This window comes from Ciona robusta, chromosome 1 (genome assembly GCF_009617815.1).
Source record: "Ciona robusta chromosome 1, ASM961781v2".
Classification (NCBI taxonomy): domain Eukaryota; kingdom Metazoa; phylum Chordata; class Ascidiacea; order Phlebobranchia; family Cionidae; genus Ciona; species Ciona robusta.
The window spans coordinates 9,438,233-9,465,391 of NC_143235.1; the positions used below are offsets into that span (position 1 = coordinate 9,438,233).

Below are 27,159 nucleotides of genomic sequence, written 5' to 3' on the forward strand. Positions count from 1 at the left end.
AGTGCATTTTAACAGTCCACTGATTTTTTTCTTGAATAAACGGAGCTTAGATCAGTATAACTATAAAGTCTCTAAATTTAACGTCCCCTGCAGAGTCGTGGCCATCAGTCTTCTGTGTTTACTTTTAAGAAAACTGTTTGCTTTGGTGATGACGACAGCAGTACAGGTGTCTATATTGTCACAACTTCCCACGGTAGCTCATTCAGTACAGACAAAACCTTTGAGTAAGTTTCATCATGATTTCGTTAAAAGAAAGTCGCAAATTTCGTCTCCTTGTAATTTTCACCGCTGTTTGTCTTTTGCAACTTACCCAAGGTGCAGACGAGCAGGAGCCGGACAAATACAACGAGTTTGGAGGTGACGATCCACAGATTGCTATCGAACTCGCCATCGTTCTTGAGCCACGGGGTCGTCAATGCTTCTACCAGTACATTAGAAAGGGTTCCGAACTTAAGTTTTCTTACACGGTAACTTATTGAACGTTTTGTGTATTATAAGCTCAACTATTATAATTACCAGGTTCAAACGCCATCGACGGCAATAACAACAAACGCTATTTCATCTTATATTCGAGATCCGTTTGAAAACCAAGTTTTTGCCACTCATCTTGAAGATAAGGTCGACATTCCACCTTTCGAAATAAAAAATGAAGGTAAATATAAAGTACTTGTGCGCATCTAGGCTGTATCAACTGAAGCGTTATAAATTATACATTAATTATTTCTGGTTATAGGTGTGTACGAATTTTGTTTTAACAACTTCATCGGTCGCTTCCTTTACAAAAAGACGGAATTTTTCATTGGAATTATCAATCCAACTCGAGTTTTTAAAAAGATGGACGTCTTAAATGAAACTCTTCAAGTGTATGACGGCTTAACGGTTTGTTTCACGTTTTGTCAAATATTAGATACTATAGAGTACGATAATAGATGGATACCATATGCACAAATAAATTCCATATTTCTTTATTGGGTTTTAAACAATAACGCCGTTTTAGAATCGTGAGGCTACAGTTTTATCGTGAGGCTACGAAAAATATTCTTAGTTTACCACCAAACGGGACGAATGTGAATGAATGAATGAATGAATGAATGTAATGAATGACGAGAAAAGAGTTTCAAAACTTGTACACGTCAGCTTACCCCATCATACTATACATGCTAAGTTTGATATATTGCAGGCTTGGGGAAGATGGGACACCTTTCACTCTATTGTTAAAAGTTAAAAACATATCACCCCTGCTCTACTTTATGTTGAATTACAGCTTGGTTAATGGTAATCGTAAGCTTGGTGTTTCATCTATCCAGGACAGAGTACGCGGAATCTCTTCTACTATTTTTCACGTGGAGCATCAGATGTACTTTATGCGAAGACTTGAAGGTGCGGACCTTGCTTATCTCGAACAGAATCTTCAATATATCAACCGGTGATGTACAAAAATTTAGTCTCCTGCGAGCTTAGTATATTGTTTAAATAATATTAAAGTATTGCCTTTTGTTTTAGAATGTCTGCGCTCACAATTGTCGGCGTAATCGCAGTTGCCTATATGCAGATCCTGATCTTGAAAAGATTTTTCCGTGAGCCAAAAATAACGGGTAAAGCAAAGCCAAGAGCTTAGAACTCAAACCAGATGATTTCAAAACCTGAAACACTTCCAATTATTCGGAACCTTTAAAACACGAAATGTGAAACATTATTTTGATTCTTTTGTGAAGTTTTGCTCAACGGCGGGAAATTATGGGGAATCACCTTCAGTGATAGTATGTTTACCGCGTTAAAACTTTATCTCAGCAAAAAATATAATACGCTCGTGCAGTTAATATTCATTCTTTGAAGTTTGTAAAACGAAATTCAATACAAATCTTCTTTTATCAAAGTCTGCTAAGTAATTTGCCTTTAAGCAGGTCCAGAACGAGCTAAAGTTCATAACGAGTTGAGCGATAAAATTTAGAACGAAAACACTGCAGTTTTCAAGCGAGAAATATTTACACGCTTTGTGGTAAAGACTCTACAAACAGTTCATATTTGCATATCTGTATTGTTTTGTGTTTTCCATTTAACGTATAAAATAAGGTACTAACAGTAATTGCAGCGTATATGTTACAGCCATATTTGCAAAAACTAAAAGTGTATAAGACATATCACGCAAATGACGCAGTCAAACTACAAGATCGATTGGAACAAACGCGTGCGACAAGAATATTTCAGTCTTCGGCAGCAGAAACGTTTTCAAAGAAGCGATAAAATAAAATCAGCTTTTACTACAAATCTATCATTGATTGCCGAACAGCTAACTGAACTGAGCAGCACATTACCAGAAGTTAAAGCACAATGTGTGAACGCGGATGGCTCGTTTGACGATCGCCCTATTACAAAGTAAGTTATAGCGTTCAGTTATTTCAATAATAACATAGGTTTTATTGTGTTTGTAACTTTTGCCTTGAGGTTGCATAGGTGATACTGGGCATCAAACTAATGATGGTGCACAATTTGCAACATGATTTTTAGTTTTATTTAATGTGAAAAATATTTAGTATCCAATTAATAAAATTAACCCTATAAATTCTTAATATGATAAAATATTTGATATAATATCTATTATCTATTGTTTTAATATTTATAGTCTGTTGTTTTATTTTTAGATCATGTGTTGTCAAGAGCAGTGTTCATGCATATCGAGACCAAGCTGTTCCGTTGTACACCTTGAACACAGTCCCTAGTCTTCCCATATGCTATTCATGGGTGCGTGGTAAATTAAAACAATTTTTAAACTTTTTTTTAATGACGCTTTATCACAGGTTCCCGTTCATCAAAACTTCATGGTAGAAGATGAAACAATATTACATAACATTCCTTATATGGGTGATGAGGTAATTTTTCAAATCGTTTTACACCACGGAAACTAAAAGCTTTGTTTAACAGTGTTTATTATACTTGTTGTCAAAGTAAGCTATGTCATTAAAACTTGGCATATAGCTTAAATACAATTTAAAGTTTTTCCATAGATATATAATATATACTACCAGATCATACCAGGTTTGAGGCTAAATGCGTCTTTTATTTTAGGGGCATATCGTGCATGAAGTAGAACGCTTGTTTTATACCTTCTATGTATAAATGCTTTGCCACTAGAGGTTAAAAAAGTAACTTAATTTCATTTATTTATAAATATCACTGAAAACTTTGGAACTACGTTGAAATTAATATTTTTTAATGTTTTAAAAGTTAATCAGTGCTCACATACCTTTATTAAACACTGCTGCATCACACGGTATAAATGACATTTCTTAACTTAATTCTTAAGGTCCTTGATGAGGACGGAGCATTTATTGAAGAATTAATAAAAAATTATGATGGGAAAGTCCATGGAGATCGTGAAGGCGACTTTATCAACGATGAGTTGTTTCTCGAGCTTGTACAGTCGTTAAACCAGTTAAACATGCAAAGGTTTTTTGATTTTTAACGTTTTGACTCGGTGCAAATGATGCTCTGTTTTCTCTTTCCAGATTTTTTTTACAGAAAATTAAGTATGAACTCATTTTTTATCTAATTATTATTTGTATTAGTCCGGAATGTAATTCAAAATAAAACATGACTGCAATTGGAAAAAAGCTTTGAAATGTCTTAACAGTTACATTCATTTATTCAGTTTCAATAAAATAATACCTAAGCTTTAAAATAAGAAACACAAACAATCCCAATTAAAAAAGCACTTGATCGGATCAATTTACTAAGCTTACATTGTGTTCTGTAATGGAACAAGGTATAAAAGAATTGAGGGGTGACACTGACATCACCTTTTTTTAATGCCCAGCCACATATTCAACCCCAAATTATTGTTGTGGTGCCACTTTTGATAACAGTACTATACAAAAATGTTGTCTTTCATCAGATCGCGAAGACCTCTCCGTAACAAAATGAATGATGGGAAGGAAAAAACTCCAGAAACAATCGAGGTAAAATAATAATATTTTTTCTTTTTTCTAATAAATAAATAATAAACTTATAATAAATAAACTTAAATATTTTATATTTCTTTCTAACATCTTCCTTCTTACAGAAGAGCAAAGAGTTGAGCACAGAGGAAGAAATAGATGTTGTATCAGATGGAAACATAGATGGTGAAACAAGTAACGACCCAAACTCCAACTTACCTTGTCATCAGATCTTCTCGTCTATTGCCGACCTTTTTCCAGATAAAGGTAAAAACTTGTGTCCCAACTACTAAAAAATTAGGAAAGCCTAAATGCAAATATACATCTGTCCATATTGTTTTGGTAAAAGATTTGTGAGCTGTGCATCTTGTCAAACTTTTTTTATTGTCTTCCTATTGACTTGACATATTGCATAAATTGCAACATATTTTATACCTTATTTTTATTATTAATTCAATTATAAACTGTTTTACATCTTTTTTTTCCCTGAGCCATCTAATTTTAATAAAAAAGACGTGTATACTATGCATATAAATTTATTTAAATTAAAATTTGTAGACAAAACTTAAAAAAATTTCTTAAGGTTTATTCCTAAATTTGCAAAAAATTGTCTTCCAGGTTCAGTTGAAGATTTAATCGAGAAATATAAAGAACTCACAGAAGTTTCAGATCCAGATAAAGTGGTTCCTGATTGTACACCTAATATCGATGGTTCTTCCGCTAAATCTGTTGCCAGAGAAAATGCTCTTCATTCATTTCATGAATTGTTTTGTAGAAGGTAAGAGATTGTGTTTTAATTTTTTTAAAGCCTAAAAACTGAAAATAAATAAACTTCTGGGAATGTAAAATAGAGTAAGCTCTGATCTTTAGACTATAGGTTAGAGTTCAAGGCCCTGTGTTGCCACCATTGTTGGCATGCATGTCCTGTTCTGGTTCCTAATAAGTTTCCTGAATTGTCATAATAAGTTGCATATATTTATCTACATATTTGTCTCCAACTAAAGAATGTGAGATATTTCTTATTTCACCACAAAATAACAATATGTATCTGACAAAACCCAAATATGTTGAATTGTCTTATTCTTCATTAATCATAACAATCAAAAAAATTGACGTTACTGTGCTTAAAGTGTTGTATGTAGCATTTATGTAGCATGCATAGTTATTTCTAAATATTTAAAATGTATTTTCATATATAATCATTTTTCATCTTTTGACCAGAACTATAACTGGTTCAAGTGCAGAAAAAAATGTTTAAAATTGGATTGAAATTTGCTGCTGAATAAAATTTTAATGTCGCGAAAACTTTATTTTCAGATGTTACAAATATGATTGCTTCCAACATAGCCACACCTATCGTCCACCTGCCAAAGTAAACAGAAGAAAAGTTTTAGACGTTCGCGCTCCCACTGAAGTTTGTGGTCCCAACTGTTTTCTGAATCTCGATGGCGCTATGGAGTTCACCCTGGTAAGTCATGCAAAAATTGAATCGAATCTACTTCAAATAAAGAAATTCCCAGCATTTTATGTTTTGGCAGTTGCTGTTGCATTTAATACTTGGCTATAAAGTAAAGCTGCTTTCCTTAAAACTACTTGCATATAAATATGTTTTAACATTTAACCTAATATTTATTATTTTAGGTGTTTTGACATTCTAATGTTTGTTATTTTACCAGTTTCACCGTCGAGCGTCCATGAGGCACAGTTCAAATAAGAAGTTGCAGCAATTAAGAAGTGGAGGCGGGGGATCCGGAAGCAGCAGCGGGAGTCGACCAAGCACTCCAACGCCAAGTGAAAGTGAAACCGACACAACGGAAGGTTTGTCTTAAAATTTATTTGACAACAAAAAAACATAACTTGGTTGAAGCATTTGCTGATGTACGCCCACAACTGTTATAATGAAATACAACTGGAATGGGAAAACATATCGCTCTTTTTTTTTGTAACCGAAATGTCGTTTAAATTATTTTTATTTTTTATGTTGCTCCTTTGAAATTGCATTAAAATATAAAATGTTTTTTTACAGGCTTTCAAAGTGTTTTTTTATTATAAGTGTGACTCTTTTATAGAAAAAGACAGTTCTAGTTTGGTTAAGTTGGAAGATCTTCCGGAGAAGCTTCGTGAGGTTGAATGGGATGGAGCAGAGTCAACTCTATTCCGTGTCCTCCACGAGACTCTTCTCACAAACTTTTGTGCAATTTCAAAAATGATTAAAACCAAAAATTGTCAGCAGGTATGAAGTATATTATGTTAAAACGAACTTTATTTATTTTATAGGTGCAAGTACATTTCTGGGTGTTTTGGAGCATATGCTGTACCATTAAAAAATACCATTTTATGAGATAGTATAGCGACCGTAATTTTTAACGTTGTTTGGCCGCCTTAATAGTTAGTGGAGATTTAGATACGAAAAACATAAAAGTTATCATTTAAATACAACGACCCAGGTATTCGCGTTCGCTTTGCGTGAAGCATCCAACCTCACGAACCAACCACCTGGTGCAAGCAGTCTTAACCCTGAACACGACAATATAGAGTTTTCACCGCCTAAGAAGAAACGCAAGCATCGTCTGTGGTCACTACATGCACGAAGGGTTCAGCAAAAGAAAGATAATTCGAGCAGCCACGTGTATAACTACCAGCCCTGCTACCATCCAGGTACATTCATATTTATTTGTTGTTTTTTTAGATAAAAATATATATATAGTATTGTCGGGTAAGCTGAGACACCTTTAGCGCATAATATCCAAATATCCTGATCGTGTTTTAAACAATTAACAACGTTTTTTGCAGTCGTGAGGATACGGTTTTAGAATCCTTTAAGTGTTTTTTGTTTACTATTACATGAGACGAAAAAATAGAATGAATAGGTGTCCCATCTTCCCCCACCCTACTATACATTAATTGTTTGTATAGTAAATACGTAACAGCATTTTTTGTTGCATTTTACAAGAACTTTTTTCGAAAAACGTAATGCGATTCTTACCAAATACAAAATATATATCCAGTCAACTTATGTAAAAATGTAAAATTCAAATTGTGAAACTTTATGTTTCTCAATTGTGTCAAATACTATAATATTTTCTAAATCGAAAACTTTATAAGCTTGAATTATAAATAATCACCCACATAGTAACCTACACGGTAACTTGTAAGCTGGCACAAGGTGTATGAACATCCGTGTTATAACGACTGTTGTTTTCCGGCTACGCGAGGATAAAATAAGTTACATTCATTCATTTATTCATTCAATTTTTCTGTAATTTTTTGTCAGGCCAACCGTGTGACAGCTCCTGCCAGTGTGTGGCGCTAGGGAACTACTGCGAGAAATTCTGTCAATGCGCGAGTGACTGCCATAACCGCTTCCCTGGGTGTCGTTGCAAGGCGCAATGTAATACCAAACAATGCCCTTGCTATCTTGCTGTGAGGGAATGCGACTCTGACCTATGCACGGTGGGCTAAGATAAATTTATTACATTTGAATCGTAGAAGTACGTTTGTCTTGCTCACAGTCGAAGTACGAGCTTGGAATGGATGTGTTTGTTTTAAAATAATGACGGCGCAATGATTAAAGCGCTCGTCTTTATCAACCAGGGGGTTGAAGCTCTGTGTGGCCACTTTCGTTGGTGATTGTGTGTTTCCTTGTGTAAGGTAGTTAGTGGTAATTGCGTCAACCCACTAGTCACTAATGGGTTGTTCAAATTGTCAACTTTACTAAAAACGAAGAAAAACAATTATATTCAAAGTTACATAATATACTCGAATGGGCGGGTATAAAAAAGACACCTATTTTACAACTTCTGCCCCGCCACACGAGAATATTCAGTCTTGATAAATTGTGTTAACACTTACACAACATCGTTTACTCAGCAATGCGGGGCCGACCAGTTTGGTGAAAACGCATGGAAATGTTCATGCAAGAATGTTCTAATACAACGAGGTTTACATAAGCATCTGCTACAAGCTCCATCTGATGTAGCGGGGTGGGGGATCTACATTAAACAGGACGTTGCAAATAAAAACGAATTTATATCTGGTAAGTAGAAACCAGTGTTGTCTCATTGTTTTACAGGCCCTGCTTATGGCAAGGCCGCATACTCGATGTCGGCACATTTTACATTCTGCTTTGAACAGTTTAAAAATGCATTAAAAATCCTGTAAAAAAAAAAATTTTTTGGAATATTTCAGCAAAACATATAAGGTTTTGCGCACCAAACTCAATACCCTATAACGTGCGCAGTTATAGACGCATACATGTGCGCTATTCAGTTTTTATTTCATCTTACATTTATATGCAAGTACTTACAACGATACTAGACTACTTTATTAGTTTAGGTGGTAAATGAGTTAACTTAATTCTATTTTGATGTTTAATAGAACAAATAGACTGATACAGTACGATGATATGCTTTGGTTTCATGACACGCACACGCACAGTTTTAACTACATCATACATCGTACATGTTGTAACGCCTTCTAGAATGGGCGTAGTTGTGTATTGACATCTAAGGCAATGTTCCCGTGGGAATAAGCATAACTTAAATAACAATCTTCAGTAAATCTGTACAATTACGTCATCTCTATCTTATCGTCTTATTCGTGTTTCAAATTGAATTTTTCCAGCCATCCTTCAGCAGTTGTAAAATGTTTTTACGATCCACGGATTTAATGAAGTAGTTCCTAACATTACGACAGGCGGCACAATTTATTTTTACTACGTCCTCTTTGTGTGCAATCGAACCTAAGATGTACGTAACCGTCCAAATCTTTTAAATTCCATATATTAATGACATTCAGTTCGTTGCCCTTATTTTCAAGATGAACTATAAACAAATAGAGCTGTTACGTCATTACAAATCGCCTTTTAGCCGCCCAAGCACGCTAATAGCTAGATAATAACCGATTAAACTATAGCGTACGGGTAACCTGCTTCGCTGTGATATTTAGATAGCGGCCAGTGTGCCTGCAGGCCTAAAGATCTCATTAATCCTGGAAAGAATGTCGTTTTTCGTAGGCAATTCATTAATAATCACAACCGATAAATATAACCGTCCGAGGCACGCATTTAAACGCGTATTCTCCAAACCGGTAATCTACAGTTCTATAATCGTTGTCCCCAGTCTAACTTTATAATCAATTTATTTCCGTCACGTTAAAAGCCTATTGGTGTGGGAAACAGTAATAGTAGCGTCATGCCTTTAATATATCATTTTAAACGATTCTCCTTCACATTAGAAGCATGGGTTTTAATTATTCTTCCTAGTCCTCGGGTATTTTTCACTTAAATTACCCCACTACTGCGTATTTTACGCCCCTTGGTTTTCTCTCGAACCCATACACCACTCGCGTAGTTTACCGAAATCAAAACGAAAAAACTCCCAATTTGAACGCGCGTAAAACATTGTGTTCTTTCCGCTTCTGTAAGTTTTTCTGAAGCCTCCCCATTTATGACGTGGGTATGCAATGTATTTATAAATCCATCGTAATCTACCAGTGTTTGTCATCGCGAGGCGATGTTTCTTCCAAGTTGCTCCAGCTATATTTGGGCATCGAAATGCAAGGGTGACTAATGCATTGGCAAACCGCTTTGCGCTGAATGGCAATATCGGATCCGGTAATCGTTCCTACCGGGTCGTAATGCAGTTTTTTATGGTGCCAATACTTTGTACATGCAGAGTATTGCGGTGAGATCATATCTCAGGACGAAGCAGACCGCCGAGGGAAGGTATACGACAAATACATGTGTAGTTTCCTGTTCAACCTTAACAACGACTTCGTGGTCGATGCCACAAGGAAAGGAAACAAAATCCGATTCGCCAACCACTCCGTAAACCCCAACTGCTATGCCAAGGTGAGAGAGTTTTCGGGTCGTTTCGTTTGATCGCCGTTTGTTTCGACACCCGCCGCGTGTACTCTTGTAAACCCCGGTGTGTTTTTACCCAATCGAAACTGGAGCGCAGATCCGGGTGAGAAGCGGGACGACCAAACACAGGTTTAGTCTCGCTTTTTTTCGCAACAGGTGAATCGCACGACCCGGGTGAGAACCGTGTTTCATAAACAAGAAAGCCGATGAAGCGACGTATTGTTTCCAGCGCACCTGCCACCCAATGTTATCTGACTCTTGCACCTCTCGCGTCTAAAAATCCGCAAAGCCTGTTTCAACATGCGCTTATCTCGCAACTTACCACACCGGTTACCGCATTCTGCTATTCGCAGCTTCCCGCTCTCGCTGCATCTCACACAGGTTTATATTTTTAGCGGTTTTAGCTATTCGTATATCGCTCTTGTCAAGGCGCAGATAATGCATCCTTTGTGTTCTGTTCTCTCGCCGCAGAGATCTCTTGTGCTCGACACCGATATACGATTCAATCAGGTTGCGCCTGTTTATAAAGAGCTTTCGCTTGTCAGCGGCTCCACGAATTGGCAGACACCCAGAAAGCTAATTGACCACAGCCCTACAGTCAGTAAAAGCTACACTTGTGGGTCTTTATGGGAAAAGTAATTGCTCCTGTTTACACTCTACACCACCATTTCACCGAAAAAACACCCAATAACGTATAACTAAGCGCCGTCCAAGCAAAAACAGTTATCCTTGTTTTGTCCCTCAGTAGGGATACATTAAGTGATTACAGTCTTGAAAAACACAAAGTATTGTCGTTAAGATAATGTAATGCAATCTCTACATATGTCTAGTTGACAGACAGTCTCCAATTTAGCTCGAAATGCGTCAGCCGAACGCTATACAAACGGCCTGAAACATACCTTGGTATAATTGACAGTAAGCTATTATCTCAAACTGAAGCTCCTTCCTTACAAAGGTGATGATGGTTAACGGCGACCACAGAATCGGGATCTTCGCCAACCGACCTATCCAGGCAGGGGAAGAACTCTTCTTCGATTACCGTTACAGTCAATCCGATGCCATGAAGTACGTAGGCATAGAACGAGAAATGGAGCCCGCCTGAAAGCATGTTGCCAGTTTCAAGTGATTTTTACCGAACAGCGATACAGCATGTCTTATGTCGGCAACACTACTAAAGGGATATTGTTTTTCCGAAAAAGAATTTTCTTTTTTATTTGCGTGCAACGTTAAACTATATTGATTTAAGATTGTGTTGCAATATTAGCATCAATTACAAAAAAATCATTGCGAAATCATTTAATTTTCCTACGAAATCGTTGTATTTTTCGCTGAAGTACGCAACATGTAATGTTAATGGTGTCATTTGTATATACATGCACGTTTTAGTTGCTGCTATCCGAAACGTTATCGTGCGCACTGGTTGCACATTAGATGTGATTGGAAATAAACTGGACGCTTCACGAATACGTGTTACAGACGACGCACATGCTCTCGCGACGTGCACTCAATTCTATTTTAATAGAAATGCAGAAACTTATAGCATAAATACGTTCGTTTGAACCTAATTATCATGTCTGGGCGTTACAGAAATCGACCACAAATACACAACTCTCGTTTAAAGCAGAACCTGCCCTTTTCCGGGAGTGGCTCCTCGTTTCCGCTAAACGAGCAATACGTTTCAGATTCCACACACGGTTCATTTCATTAAAGGTTTCCGGTCTTGCAACATGCATGCACAGTCAGCGAACGTTAATCACGAAGGTCCCACTCTCCGGCCAACTTACTTTACCTATAATTGGCCCTTATTTATCACTATGTACCCATTCACTTAAATTTCCTATAAGACAATCGTAGACATGCTTAAATAGCCTCTACCGCACAAATAACTTAGAATTTTGGAATTATCAATATAAAAGAACCATTGTGTTGAAATAACGCTGACTGTTTTCTTAGGTCGACCCTTCTAATTGACTTTACAGTTGTTATTTTCGAAATTTAAAACGAGGTTTGAATCATTTTTTCTGTTTATTATAAAATCACTGTTTTGGGTGAGGGGGCAGTGTTCGATTATGCGACGTTTATGCGCAAAAAAACAGCAGGTCAAGTAGAAAACAATAAAAACAGCAAGACATACCGTAGAAAAATAAATCTCGAAAACGCAACTGTACAAAAGCGTGCAACGTGTGAAAATCGGAACTGCGGGTGAAAATTGCACTGAAGGTATTTAAATGGAAATTTTACGTCGAGAGAGTGAAGGCCGGTTGCTGACAGTGGAGAATTCGTAGAGCAACGTGGCACTTGCAGTCCCTCTTGTCGGGAAATTGAAACGCGAAGTCTGTCCTCAAAACAGGCGCTGTCATGCACCTCTTGTCTTCAGGCATCGCTGTTTTGTTAGCGGGTTTCAAAGGCGATAAAATCTGAATCGGGATTGCGGCTGTCACGGCGCGACGTCTGTACAATCTGGATTGAGGACTCGGCGGTTTAGCAGCAACTGGCGCAACGGTCTCTGGTGTATCTGCCTCACAGGTCCACTCCATTGGCAATGTCTCTCCATGTTTTCTTAAGTGCGCTGCGATGTCTCCAACACTTTGTATACGTTCAGGCACTGGTCGTCGACTCAGCTTAGCTTCCAAGCTGGACAATTGTCCCATGAAGTTAAAGTTCGGTGATATTACACTTCTTTTACTTTTCACATAACGAAAAGCGTCGTTTAAGGAAACACCTCGACACGTAATGAGGTATGCAAGGCATATTGTAGCTGAACGACTGATTCCGGCATGACAGTGAACGAACACTTTTCCGCCTCGTTGTTTTTCTTCATCTGAAAAATAAAATAAATCTGTTATTGAGAATTCGAAAAAGTGATGTTGACATATCATTAATGTGATATGCGACCTTGTTTTTCCCTACGTCATGTGCTAAATATTTGCTATTGTTAAATTTACGTCAACGGCTGGTCGTGCGTGAAGCAAACAATATTGTTGGTTGAATGCGAAGGTTCGATCAAGCCCTGTGACGTACCCAGTCTGCGCAAGTAGACATTGTATGCCCGTATACGGTATTTCCATGTTTGCTTGTTCGCGTCCAGTCTTGCTCTTCTTGTGCTCACTTATCTCACTAAATCTGCTCGGCCTGGCGGCAATTGTGCGAACAAGTCCTGGCAAAACACCCGGCGCCTGCGTCACTCGCGAATCCGAGCTCGCTGCTATAGTTTCCCTCGTCAGGCTCTGCTTGCGATGGTAAACCAAGTATGCTCGGGTCGCCCTTCGCTCGACGCTATTTTAAGGTATTCGGTCTCTTGTTTGCGCGCCCGGCAAAGGCGAAGAGAGGACACACCAGGTAAGCAACAAACGGCCCATTGTGTGTTTAGAGCAAACAATGCTGCCTCGCGTGCCAGAGAAATATGAGCTGTGACGTAGATAGGACCTGCTAACCATTTCGACCTATTTGGTTTACCGTATGCCGATAATCTGACCCGCTTTTATCGTAGGGTGCATGCGACCACGATTTTCATTTAGATACGGGAAATACGGTTTACACCACAGGTTTGTTGTGCAGGGCAACAATACAATTGAACAATACAATTCCCACGTCGATATAGTGGGCAACCGCAATGCTGGTATCAAATTGTCTCTGCTCACGCGGGCATTGTTTTAAGCCTGGCAATTTTAAGCGGGTGACGTCAACCAAGCTAATCACGACCACAAGTAGAATCCAAGCAATTATCGCGTTTCTGCTCGGATGAGCACAAAGCGACCAACTGAGCGATGAAACCGTGCCAAAAGTATTTTGAGAATGTCCGACGCAATTTCACTAGATGACTGTAACTACGTCACAGGCTGAACGATAATGCCAGTCATTCTGATGGATCATTTAACTTACGCACAGGCATGACGGCTCTTACGCAGGGTTGACGCAATTCGATATCTTACTCTACGTCGGTGAAATAATTTTCTAGGGGCGCACGAATGAAAACGTGACGTTAAGACGCAATTGATAAACCAGAAAACTAGGTTCCAATATCACATTCTTATTTGAACTAATGATTTAGGTGGTACTTACTTATAAAGGAAATAGCTTCGTCGAACCAGGAACTTATATCAGCCTGGCCGTTGTCTTCTACAGGTATTCTTTTGTATTGAAATCGGTCTGGAAAGTGGTTAGGACAATGTGAACTGGCGTTTAAGACTCCTGTAATACCCAAAGCGGCCAATTCGTTTTCCTGAGATGCGTGGTGTGCTGATCCAAGGTAGAGGTGTGGTAATATCTCAACGGGGGAGCCCTAAAAATAAAGCCAAGTTAAGACGTCATCAAATCTAGAGTTATATTTGTCGTCGCCGCAAAAGCGTCAATGACGTTTCGGTTATCCTATCTATTATCAGAACCCGATGTCAGCACAACTAATACGCTGACACCGTAGTTATAAATCATACTTCGACCTAATTAGGTGGCAGACTTGACACCCTTAAATGGACTTTGTAATTTCAATTGTCGTCTTTTTACCTGGTCGTAAATGGGTGTAGGTGTCGCTGGTGTCTCGTTTCCCGGTGATCTTTCTTCGTTTGAAAAAGAAAGAGTGTTTTCTAACCCTTCACATAGTTCTGGGAAGTCCACTTGAAAAAGTTTGAATCCGCCTGCGTCAAAAAAAGAATTCAGTCTAAGGATTCAAAACCACAAAGCCGAACATACATGTAAACGGCGACAGAGCGACGGAGTTCACGCTTGACCGCTAATGTGTTTAATAGCAAGCCTTTGTCGCTATATCCCGACTAAAATTAGCCAATTTAACCTGAGATCGCGTGACAAGAACTCTGGTCTCACGTAATGACTAACCGTAGGCGGGAAGGGGTGGGAATTGTTTTAAGCCCAGACGAGACTAATAGCACCTGGCTTATTATAACTCAAATCCCAAATGAGGATTACCTAATCTCCACATCCTTCTAATTATACACAAGGGTTCTGGTCGGGTCGAGTACCATATTATGACAAAACCGCCTGTCCACACAAACTTACCACTTAAGTATCTGATGTCAGCTTGACCTGACGAGTGCTTCAGCAGCGTCGTTAGAACCGTGTTAGTTGTTCGTCGTTGTACATATTTCTGTGCTTGCTGATCTGCGTCACCATTTTCGTCATAAACGATAACGGTTTTGATATTTCCTTCTGAAAACAGTTTTCTCTTCTCAGCGCTTGAGATTACATTTTCAATGCACATTTCTCCTCTTGATCGTCTCCGGAGGATGCTGTTGCTTCTTATATTGATTGCATTACGAACCCGGCCTTGGTTAAAAACGAGAAACGACCGGCAGTCTATGGCTAAGTAATCTGAAGCTCCTCTTAAAACAGATGCGAATTGCGTACAGGAGATAGGTTGGCTCACCATTTTTTTCTGTTTGTTCGGTTAAATTTCTAAGCGATGTCTGCTTGAGTATGAGAACAGGATACTTGATTCGTCGGGTATAAATACGCGAGATTTGCCTTCTTTCCATGCTGAGCCACTCAACGTGTTGACATTCTCTCGCTGGTGTTTCTTTCAATGACGTACAGGCCAGTCGCTTTCTCCGTACGTGCGTCATAGTCAGCTTTTGTGGTCACGTGGTGGCTTTGTTGTCGCCCAACCAGCGCACTAAATCCTTTATCTAGCATCACGTGATATACGAACAGGAAACTCCTCCGTCATCAGAGAACCCCATATGCCAGGAAATGACGTATTTTATTCAGATTACGTAAGCCTGTTTTGGCTTGAATTGTAACGCGAACTTTCTACCGCTTTCTCGCAGTAGTCAATATAAATAAACAAATACTTCAACAATATTTGCGTCAATCACGACTACATCAGATTTAAAAATAGATCACTTCTCTCTTCTGAATTAAGGCTGCGTAGTATTTACATGATAAATATGTAATGAATTGTTAATAACTAATACCTGACACAGGTTTTACAACTATGTTCAACGCCGTGTAATGGCCGAGATTATGTCTGTGAGTAATAACGTTGCCCACGCCTACTGTTGTTTTGTTTATATAGTTGTATATAATGCGTGGGAAGTTAGAATGTGTGCATGTAGGCTGGACACGACGTAACATGCCTATTTAAATATGATTGCGCCCGATGAGAAACACAGTCATTTGGCCAAACATAAATTGCGCTAATTGTAGAAACAAAGCGTCGGTGTGAAAACCGTGACAAGATGGTGTCAGACAGCGCATGTTAGTTCTAAATATTGCAGTGCATTACGCAATCCATCAACATATGTATGTTCGTATTAGTATATTCCCAAACACGTGTCGATTGCGAAACGCATTGGGTTCTATATTTGTATGTAATGTGCATGCGAATAAGTAATTCTAAACCTCGTGAAAGGGTATAATGTTCTAATAGCGTCTATTAGGCCTAATTATTAGCATTTAAAGCCAGACACAATGCGCGCGTTTTAGGCATATGAGACAACATGTAAAATGTATTGGTTCTTTATCATTTTAACACATCTTATCTGATGACATTTTTACATCCCTTGCATCTTTTGAAATATATCGATTTAGTAAAAAAAATGGCCTATGCGACGAAAAATCATATTCGCGAGCGGACGAGCCGGTAAACCGAAAAGTAAATATACGTGGATCCGCTGCGACGGAAATTAATTCCGTAGCGGATGTTTTAATATTACACCACCGTGGTGGCACAATGCATTTTTCTTCACACGTATAAGCCATACCACAAGACCCGTATCAAAATAACATGACGTCTACATTGAGCTTATTATAAACCACCCTACCGTACACACAGCACGATGCATACGTGACATTTTCCAGCCCATGAATTTTCTGCGCTGGTTGTAATTATCCAGCGCCATATGGCCATACTTGTGAGCGGCTTTACTGTTGTTGCGAAGTTGTGACTACGATGATTACAATTCGTCACAAATACAACATCGCGGTTACTAATAACACGCGCTTTCTGACTCGGCGGTGATTCATACCTCGAGTGTAATAATCTTGACTCGGGTGTGTTTAATCTGTGAATTGCGCCGTTTAAATTTGAGAAGTGTTGACCTGAAGTAAATATTAGAAATAATCGGGTATTTTTGGCTCGAGGCTATATTTTCCCGGTTGACTTTGGTTACGAATAGCAAACACAGCAAAATATAAATTGCAAGAAATGTTATATTTGTCCGAACGCTTTGACTTCGCAGTTTACAATCATCTTCCAGTAGATTTCTTGTCCCATTTGGTATAGTACACAAAGAGTATTTACTAGAATATATTACCGTAGACCCCATGACTCTAAAAGAGGTTTGCGAATAGTTCAAAACAGGACTACGATACATGGGATTTAGGTGGTTACCGCATCCCATTTTACCCCACATTTATATTAGATTGAAATTCTTACATAATATCGATCACTGGATAGCTTACGTCAGGTTTAGCGAAATAAAAAGTGACGTGCGGTGATGAAGTCATCTCTTTTCGTACTCCCAATCTGCCAAAACATAAATTTTTAATTTCGACCAGCACTTCTGTAAAGTATAGCGCACGCATCGGCCTTTTTTAAAGCCACCCTGTTTCCTGCTTCCTCATTTCTGGTTTAAAACACAAGCGCCGGCTGTTACAGCCCACCTCTATTTCTCCTTTCGATTTTACGTCATAATCATGATCACAGAAGATTGATGTCCGATTTAGGTTTTTAAATTGACCATCTGGTTCCAGCATAGTTAGATGTTAATAATGGTCTATTATTATTTTCTCCATTCAGGATCATTATAATGGCCACCGTATAACATATCTAATGTAAATGTCATTAATAGGTTCCGGGACACATTTACGAAAGTGAACCGCCTTATATTTATTCATAAACAGACAGCAATGCTCCCACGCTGATACAACAACCTTTACACAATGAAAGGAAATTTACATTGTTGTTTCGTACGTTTGCTGGTATGACGTACCATATTACTTTGTCTGCCATTTCTTTGTATTGAATAATATCATATACCTGTTCACCACGTTCGCTCGTGTTATTCCATTTCTCTTACAGTTGAATCATTCTGTATTCGGCCGAACTATGTATCCATGTGACCGAACAATATAAGCGCCGCTCTTTTCCAACAATATTTGAGGACCCATTGTCATCGAAGCGAACGGTTTCAAATCCACCCGATAATTTTATCATCTGCCGTATATACATAAATATCCTCCAAAAAATAATAATTATCACCAACAAAGTGACATACTTGATGACTCGTAAGCTGGCATCACGAGGTGTATGGAACAGAACGAGTTACTTTTATTCATTCATTTAAATCGTTTTCCATTTACACTGTGAGTAGGCTTCAAACGCACAACATCAAATCGTATATATCCGTCATAGCATATACAAGATAAACAAATGAACGTGGCGGACATAATATAGTAGGGTGGGAAAAGATGGGACGCCTTTTAACTCTATTTTCTCGTCTCATTTGGTAGTAAACAAAGAACATTTAAAGAATCATAAAACCGTATCCTCACAACTCTCAGACCGTTGTAAAGTGTTTAAAACATGATCAGATATTTGGATATTGTGTTCTACAGGTGTCCCATGTTCCCCCATCCTACTAAATATAAAGTACTATTCTGCTTAAAATGCAAAATTCTGACCAAAAAACACGCCAAAAGTAATCTCCGGTTATGTGTATTTAAAAACGTATCAATAAGTTAATAAGTAAAGACACGACAACTTTTCCACCAGAGGGCACTGAGTTTATTTATTATTTTTGTGGGCAGGTGAAAGATTGCAATACAAACGCATTTTTATGTATATAGTAGTGTGGGGGAAGAGGGGACACCTTTACCACATATTATCTTAATACCCTGATCGTGTTTTAGACAATTAACGACGGGCTTTGTGAGTTGTGAGGATTCGATTTTATAAATTGTTAAATGTTCTTTGTTTACTTTTAAATAAGACGAGATAAAAGAACAAAAAGGTATCCCATCTTCCTCCGCCCTATTATATATTTTGTATTTATCGCCCTTTAACTGTGTTTTCTCGTTTTAGTATATGGTAAACGAAGAACATTTAAAGAATTATAAAACTATATCCTCACGACTACCATAGACCATTGTTAATTGTTTAAAACACGATCAGGATACTTGGATATTAACATGATTGACAGTCGATACCAAAGAACAATATGCAGCAGGAAATATGCTGTGAACAACAAATTACGTGGCGGTTCTGTTTCTAAATTAGTTATTTAATGACTGTTATTCAAATGCGGTTATTTAATTTGTTTGTTTGAACAAGTTTCATGCCACTACATGTGTGCTGTTTCATTCACGTTTAGTGAACGAACGTTTTATGGTATAGGCTATATATATATAATTTATTAAAGTCTTTTAGTTTAGTGGTTGAATCATAGGTCGTTAAGATAGGATCTGATTCTTATAGAAATTGACTAGTTAGTGGACTTAAATCAAATAAATAAAGCCAGTTGTATAGGTTATGTTTTTTTTACAGGGAGTGTTATCAAATTACTGTTCTTTTAATTTTATCGTATTTTATAACCAAAGTGTAGTATAAGTAGTAGAATGTACGAATTTGATATTGGTGGTACCATGTATGAGTAGAAAGAAAAGAAAGCTAATGTTTTTACGATATTATGCAATACAGCTGCGAACCCGGTTTTACAATGTTACATTACGCGGCGGCGAATTTGTTCCCCTTTAAATTCAATACTACAAAACATAGTCATGAGTTTGTTTCCGCCGCCACCCTTTATTTCTTTCCACGCGTTCCCACCAGGCGTGCCACTGACCAGAAAGATGGCCATTAAATTTGTCTTTGCTTTTAATTGGCGTTGATTGAGTGCCCCGATCCCGCAAGAAAAACATTTAATCGTTGGTATTGATACATAAAAATACAATTTTTGCTTGTATTGGGATTGAACCAAGTGTATTTAAAACCTGGTTCCTTCTTTGTTTTATCGGCTGGCTGTAAGGAGATATAGGGGGTTAGACACCCGAATGTTTATGAGCTGATTGCAGGTGAGCTGCAGTTGACTACGTGCGCTCGCGGGTACGTCTAAAGCTACGTCCTAGTCTATAGGTTATCTAGGGTCTTGGCTGTCAAGATATCACACGGTTCTGTACCCTCAGTTACAGTAACTGTATTTGTCTCTTTTATTTTTGTAGTCGTTCTTATCGTTTAGTTCGGCCACGTTGTTATTCTCATTACTCTCATTGTTTCATTCCTCCAAGTTAAATGGCGATTACATAACAGTATATATAGCAGTCGGGAAATAGTTTGGGAGAAGAAGGAATTTCGGGTGTCAGAGGAATCGGCGTGAGAAATGGCGATAACGAGGTTACAATGATTAGGACACAATTAGGAGCATCGGCGCTAACTCGGTTAACGGCGGGGTGTATCCGCCGCGTTGTGGGAAAGTTAGCACGCGACGTCAAACATTTGGGTCTATATTGGGGACAAAAGAACTCGTGTGACGCAATAATACGACAGGCCGCAAACAGGGGTGGTTTAAGCTGGATTCAAACCAGACGCGGTTGACGGTAGCGGTGCGGATTTTGATCTCGCGGAAAGCGATGGGCATTCACACCACTCGGCGACACGACGTGACGGCGTGATTTTCTCGGTTGAAGCGGAAGACGGAAAAGTTAAATCTGATTTAAATAGTATCTGGGTGATTTATCGGGTGCAGACCTTTGTGTTCGTGTAGTATTTGGCTTGGTATGATTAGTTTTTGGTGGTTTTGGGTACTTTTGCTTACATATTAATTGTTTAATGATTATTAACGACAATCGCTCCAACCCAGTGGTCACTAATGGGTTGTTCAAATTATCAGCCATACATAAAAAAAATCCCAAAAGAATAACCACCCACAATGTAACATACATAGTAACTCGTAAGCTGGCACGAGTTGCTAAACCCGTGTGATAACAACTGTCGTTTTCCAGCCACGCGGGGATAAAGTAAGTTACATTCATTCATTCATTAAACACTGTAAACTTAACACAATGTTTCTAGTAGTTTTGGGTACATTTGCTCACATATTAATTATTCCATGATTAATTACTGTAAACGAACATTTTACGACGCAGAGACACTCAGTCTGTCCAACACATTGACCGTCAACCGCGTCTGGCGTCTTTTTTTATCTGAGGCAGGCGGGGTAGAAAGAGACACCGTTGAATTTTTTGTTGCAATAATCAGTAAATATTTTCTTTTGGGACTATGTGTGTAGTTTAACCGTCTCTGCCTCCCCTTCTGGCACCTCGGCTATGCCAAAAAAACAGGTGGCCAGGTATATTATTCTATACTTTCCAGGTGGATTGTGTCATGTCACCTAGTAAAACAAATCTAATTGAAAACTGTTTTCTCATTGTCATCACTTGCCTTGTATTTATCTTTTTTATACTTTTTCGTATAATTGATGATTCTGAATTCACTCGATCATTATATCCCAGAAAAAATGCCTTACTTTCTCAGCAAAAGGGTCTTGTATCAACAGCAGTATCTCCAACTGCAGCAAAGACGCAGGATTTGAGGTACACTCATTTTATATAAAGGATTTGTTCTGAAGACTATATTATTTTTTACATTATTATACAAATACAGTTTATTTTTTACATTAATATACAAATTCAGTTTATATAAGGGTGAGAATGAAGCCCTTTTTGTTTGGAACTTTAATGCCACACGCTTATTTAAAAAAAATGAATCAGAGGGGAACATGGAGACTGGAGAGACATTTTAACATCAATATTTTTACTTGTCAACAGGTTTTCCCCAAATCCATGTTAACACTGAGTTAGAAAATCTGTCCACAGGGGTTTAACTATAAAAGTTGACCATTGACAGATTAACTTTTGGCCTGGCCGCTTTGATTTTTTTTAGCCTTGAGTGTTTTATTTTAATGCGCTGTTTTATGCATGCTAATTGCTAAACTATGTCATATTAAGTTCGTTGGCCAACATTTACCAAATATTTCAGCCCATCGTACATCCTGTTTTGGGTCGCACCATTTGGCTGGAGGACTCATAATAAGATAGATAAAGAATTATGTGGAGACTGCATCGTTACTTATAACCAAAATGATCTTGATCGAGCTGAAGCTGTAATACTTCATTTCACTGAAGCAAAAACGCAAAGCATTCCAAATAAAAGTCGACGGTAATAAAATATAGGTATAACAATAAAAACAGCTAAAAGTAAAAAAAGATTTTGTATGATACTGGTATTCATAATTTTCTATGATATCAAATTTTCTTTTAATTTTTAAATTTACAGAAAACCAAATCAAATGTTTACTTTCTATTCAATGGAAAATCCATGGTCCGTGTCTGTGTATAGAGGCCTATCTTTTAAAGTCTTTGACAATTACTTTAACTGGACTATGAGCTATCGACGTGACTCAAACATTTATTGCCCGTATTTGGTGTGGAATGAAGAAGATGGTTTGTTCAATGGAGATACTTCAAAGCATTACTCTCAGCAGGTTGTTAAGGACATTCTGTCTAAAAAGCAAAGTAATGTTCTAGCATGGTGGTTGGTAAGCAACTGTGGTGCTACTCATGGTGGAAAAATCCGTAAAGTGTTAATTCGAGAAATGGAAAATGCTGGTTTGACTATAGATAAAAAAGGGGGCTGTTTTGGAAAGCGTCTCACCCAAAATGCCCCAGCTTTTGGTGTAAAATATAAATTTTATCTAGCATTTGAGAATGGAGTTCATTGTAGAGACTATATAACTGAGAAATTATGGTCAACTTCTTTTGAGGGAGGGGTTGTTCCAGTTGTTTGGGGTTCAAAGCGAGAAGACATTGAAGCAATTGCACCAGTGGGTTCTTTTATTTTTTATGAAGATTATAATTCCTCTGCAGAGTTGGTAAAGTACCTTCAATATTTAAACACAAATGATACCGCATATGCTGAATACTTTAACTGGCGGTTAAAGCAACCCACCTTTGAAGAATTTCCTTTGATTGAATATAAAGGTTACAGAAGGAATGCAGGTCTTTGTCAGATGTGTCGACTACTTCGACAGAAAAAACTTTACAACAATGTAAGTAATGTTGTTGCTTCACTTGAAGATTGGTGGAACTCTGATAATCCGGAATGTCTCAGTTCATCTGTTAAACCACATGACAAATTCAAATAGCGTACAGCTTCGCCAATGCAGTAGGAACTATTTATTATTTAACATAAATTTTACAGTATACACTTACCTAAACAGCTGTATGCAATTTTTTTAAATACGGATACAAATATATTATAGAATTTCTGGTCTTTTCTAATTAACTTCGCCGACTGTAAGTACAGCAATTATTCTGAAAAAAATGGTTTAGCGCTGCTTACTGATTTTGCTTAAGTTGAATTACATATATAGGCGCTTATTTTCTTTTATTTTTACGCAGAGAAAAAATGAGTTGGCGTGGGTATTTTTTATTTTGTATTAATTTTGTTATTTATTCGCACAGCTGAATGGTATGCTGGTATTTTATTAAATGTTTTTCTATGTTAAATACTATTTTGTATGTTCCTGTATTTCATAGTAGCTATAATCAGGAGGTTTTTGAATTTTCGTTCACCAACAATTTTATACTCAGGCATGTGAATTTCCTATTTCATTATTTTTATCTTAAATGTTTATTTCCCACCAAGGCAAATTAAACAGTGAGAAGCCATACAACATGTGTAAATGAATATAACGGATAATGCCTATGAACAGATTTGGGCAAGTATGTACCAGATCTATCTTTTTTAGCAAACAGTGGGGGTTTCAGTTGTTTTTAATGCATCAAGTTTTGCATTTAATCTTTAACTGTTGGTCAAAACCGAGGCTTATTTTGTGTAAACGTTTTACATTGATCTGTAGTATCTTTTAGTGATGTTTTGCATGTCAACACATTTAAAAGTATATATATATATATACCAATATACCAAATACTAATAATTATTGGTTAGTTTAAAACCTTTTTCACATGTACAATTTTTTAATGAATGTAGCTTACTTCATTCTTAACATGGGTGTTCTGTTTCATAAACCTCTTGTCTACGTTTCATACACCATCCCGGCTTGCTGCCATTAGTGAACGCTAGATTGAAGTAATTGCCATTAACTGTCTTCACAATGATAGCAGCGGTGGGCCTTGACCCCGTAACCTCCACTTGTGCCACAGCATCATGCTGCTTTAAATTATCTAATTGGTGAGAAATTATATTTACCTAAAAACGAACACATTTGCGGGTGTCACTTCTACTGCAAATGAAATTTTGTACTGTGCGTATGTACCTATGTTTTCATTCTCATTACACTCAGATTCCTTGATTGAAGTAAAAATTACTTAGTAACTGTCTTTGACGCGCGTTTTTTAAAGTTTAAATAATACTGTCGAACAATTCTGTAACGGTATTTTCCTGGTTTTCATCAAATAGGGGTCCTTAAAAATTGTTTAAAATTCTCGTCTGAGAAATAAAAGTCTCGTCTGACAAAATGTCCCATCTTCCCCCACCCTACTATATAGATATGTTGCAACTCGACGCTGCAACGTTACATTACCCAATCAGAATACTACATTAATCAATGTCAACACTGCGGATACGACTTTATCTCATGGGAGACCATTCTCATGAAAACAAACCCCCCGTTGGTTGAACAAGGTTATTCATATCCCGTTCAGCCGCTGACAGGCCCAATTCGCTTTCATTTCATTGCATGACGTCACACTGCTATCACGTGTTTCTGTCCGGTATATAATTCACCTTTTTCTTAACACAATAACGAGACTTTTTCCTAACACAATAACGAGAACTACCTAATAGAGATGTCAACGAGCCGGAGTCGGACTCCTGCAGGAGCCGGACTCCGGCTACTTTGGGCCGAACCGGAGCGAAGCCGAAGTCGGTTTTAAATATGCCTTCTTAAAAGAATTTATGCATATGCATAGATATGCAGTAAATTTGGCCAAATTTCAAAAAAAAATTCGGAACAGGAGCGGAGTCGGAGTCAAAAGTTTTGGAGTCGGATTGGAGCAGGAGTTTAAAATTTCTGACTCCTCTACTACCTAACGCCACTCCCGGCACCAAGACCTCGAGGTCAGTCTAAGTTCGTGGCGGACTCTTACGGGCCTAGCCCGGCCGTCAAGTAAGCTTTTGTCCGATACTGTATATCGTGTATACTTGTATAACACCAGAAAAGGAAAAAATATAGCAAGATATCATGAACTGTTTGGTCTCTGGTTATAAAAGCAATTAAGAATACATTAGATATAGCACTCCGCTGAAGCCTGTATATGAAGTCGGTTCAACACGGAGTCATTTAACCCAATCAGCAATCTTGTTTATTCAGTGGGTGGAGGGTATAGACATATAGTAGGAAGGGGGAGATGGGACGCTTAAGCACATATTGTCCAATATTTTATTTTTTACCATCATACCTTTATTAATTGACAACACTTCAAAGAATACATTAAACCTCACAAGAAGTTGTTTAGCCATTGACATACTGCGTTATTAAGATTCGCAACAGGCGGTAAGATAAGGGAGTTAAAAATCCTTGTTAATTTTTATTAATAAATGTTTTTATTAATGTTTTAAGTAAAGATCCCCGAAAAGTTGTATGCTTTAAAAATCAAATTTTAAGATTGGTGGAACTCTGATAATCCGGAATGTCTCAGTTCATCTGTTAAACCACATGACAAATTCAAATAGCGTACAGCTTCGCCAATGCAGTAGGAACTATTTATTATTTAACATAAATTTTACAGTATACACTTACCTAAACAGCTGTATGCAATTTTTTTAAATACGGATACAAATATATTATAGAATTTCTGGTCTTTTCTAATTAACTTCGCCGACTGTAAGTACAGCAATTATTCTGAAAAAAATGGTTTAGCGCTGCTTACTGATTTTGCTTAAGTTGAATTACATATATAGGCGCTTATTTTCTTTTATTTTTACGCAGAGAAAAAATAAGTTGGCGTGGGTATTTTTTATTTTGTATTAATTTTGTTATTTATTCGCACAGCTGAATGGTATGCTGGTATTTTATTAAATGTTTTTATATGTTAAATACTATTTTGTATGTTCCTGTATTTCATAGTAGCTATAATCAGGAGGTTTTTAAATTTTCGTTCACCAACAATTTTATATTCAGGCATGTGACTTTCCTATTTCATTATTTTTATCTTAAATGTTTATTTCCCACCAAGGCAAATTAAACAGTGAGAAGCCATACAACATGTGTAAATGAATATAACGGATAATGCCTATGAACAGATTTGGGCAAGTATGTACCAGATCTATCTTTTTTAGCAAACAGTGGGGGTTTCAGTTATTTTTAATGCATCAAGTTTTGCATTTAATCTTAAACTGTTGGTCAAAACCGAGGCTTATTTTGTGTAAACGTTTTACATTGATCTGTAGTATCTTTTAGTGATGTTTTGCATGTCAACACATTTAAAAGTAAATATATATATATACCAATATACCAAATACTAATAATTATTGGTTAGTTTAAAACCTTTTTCACATGTACAATTTTTTAATGAATGTAGCTTACTTCATTCTTAACATGGGTGTTCTGTTTCATAAACCTCTTGTCTACGTTTCATACACCATCCCGGCCTGCTACCATTAGTGAACGCTAGATTGAAGTAATTGCCATTAACTGTCTTCCCAATGATAGCAGCGGTGGGCCTTGACCCCGTAACCTCCACTTGTGCCACAGCATCATGCTGCTTTAAATTATCTAATTGGTGTGAAATTACATTTACCTAAAAACGAACACATTTGCGGGTGTCACTTCTACTGCAAATGAAATTTTGTACTGTGCATATGTACCTATGTTTTCATTCTCATTACACTCAGATTCCTTGATTGAAGTAAAAATTACGTAGTAACTGTCTTTGACGCGCGTTTTTTAAAGTCGTAATAATACTGTCGAATAATTCTGTAACGGTATTTTCCTGGTTTTCATCAAATAGGGGTCCTCAAAATTTGTTTAAAAGTCTCGTCTTAGAAATAAAAGTCTCGTCTGAAAAAATGTCCCATCTTCCCCCACCCTACTATATAGATATTTTGCAACTCGACGCTGCGACGTCCCATTACCCAATCAGAATACTACATTAATCAATGTCAACACTGCGGATACGACTTTATCTCATGGGAGACCATTCTCATGGAAACAAACCCCCCGTTGAACGAGGTTATTCATATCCCGTTCAGCCGCTGACAGGCCCAAATCGCTTCCATTTCATTGCATGACGTCACACTGCTATCACGTGATTCTGTCCGGTATATAATTCACTTTTTCTTAACACAATAACGAGACTTTTTCCTAACACAATAACGAGAACTACCTT

At 37.5% G+C, this 27,159-nt stretch overlaps 4 protein-coding genes across 5 annotated transcripts; 3 read left to right on the top strand and 1 right to left on the bottom strand.

Annotated features, from left to right (window-relative positions):
• The first annotated feature begins 25 nt into the window (after positions 1-25).
• LOC149742875 (transmembrane emp24 domain-containing protein 6-like) lies at positions 26-1,876 on the top strand. Of its 2 annotated transcripts, XM_089871666.1 has the most exons (6): positions 26-224; positions 316-467; positions 520-652; positions 734-879; positions 1,308-1,426; positions 1,504-1,876. In XM_089871666.1, the coding sequence occupies exons 1-6, from the start codon at positions 149-151 to the stop codon at positions 1,616-1,618; spliced, it is 741 nt and encodes a 246-aa protein (XP_089727792.1). In that variant the 5' UTR covers positions 26-148; the 3' UTR covers positions 1,619-1,876. The 2 variants fall into 2 exon arrangements, with proteins under 2 accessions (XP_089727792.1, XP_089727784.1); XM_089871658.1 differs by having other exon boundaries at positions 26-467.
• Positions 1,877-2,005: 129 nt separating this feature from the next.
• LOC149742876 (histone-lysine N-methyltransferase EZH2-like) lies at positions 2,006-11,262 on the top strand. The gene is made up of 15 exons (XM_089871436.1): positions 2,006-2,376; positions 2,643-2,742; positions 2,799-2,870; positions 3,305-3,447; positions 3,893-3,956; positions 4,061-4,202; positions 4,554-4,713; positions 5,253-5,403; positions 5,612-5,753; positions 6,005-6,168; positions 6,383-6,593; positions 7,210-7,388; positions 7,806-7,971; positions 9,611-9,786; positions 10,754-11,262. The coding sequence occupies exons 1-15, from the start codon at positions 2,150-2,152 to the stop codon at positions 10,898-10,900; spliced, it is 2,244 nt and encodes a 747-aa protein (XP_089727562.1). The 5' UTR covers positions 2,006-2,149; the 3' UTR covers positions 10,901-11,262.
• A 542-nt stretch (positions 11,263-11,804) lies between these two features.
• On the bottom strand, positions 11,805-15,641 carry LOC149742877 (dual specificity protein phosphatase 1-like). The gene is made up of 4 exons (XM_089871535.1): positions 14,812-15,641; positions 14,302-14,432; positions 13,861-14,080; positions 11,805-12,619 (listed from the first exon to the last, which is right to left on the bottom strand). Exons 1-4 carry the CDS (start codon positions 15,179-15,181, stop codon positions 12,036-12,038), a joined length of 1,305 nt encoding a protein of 434 aa, XP_089727661.1. The 5' UTR covers positions 15,182-15,641; the 3' UTR covers positions 11,805-12,035.
• A 5,131-nt stretch (positions 15,642-20,772) lies between these two features.
• LOC149742878 (3-galactosyl-N-acetylglucosaminide 4-alpha-L-fucosyltransferase FUT3-like) lies at positions 20,773-26,758 on the top strand. Its single transcript, XM_089871545.1, has 3 exons — positions 20,773-21,342; positions 21,788-21,967; positions 22,085-26,758. The coding sequence occupies exons 1-3, from the start codon at positions 21,134-21,136 to the stop codon at positions 22,950-22,952; spliced, it is 1,257 nt and encodes a 418-aa protein (XP_089727671.1). The 5' UTR covers positions 20,773-21,133; the 3' UTR covers positions 22,953-26,758.
• Positions 26,759-27,159: the final 401 nt, after the last annotated feature.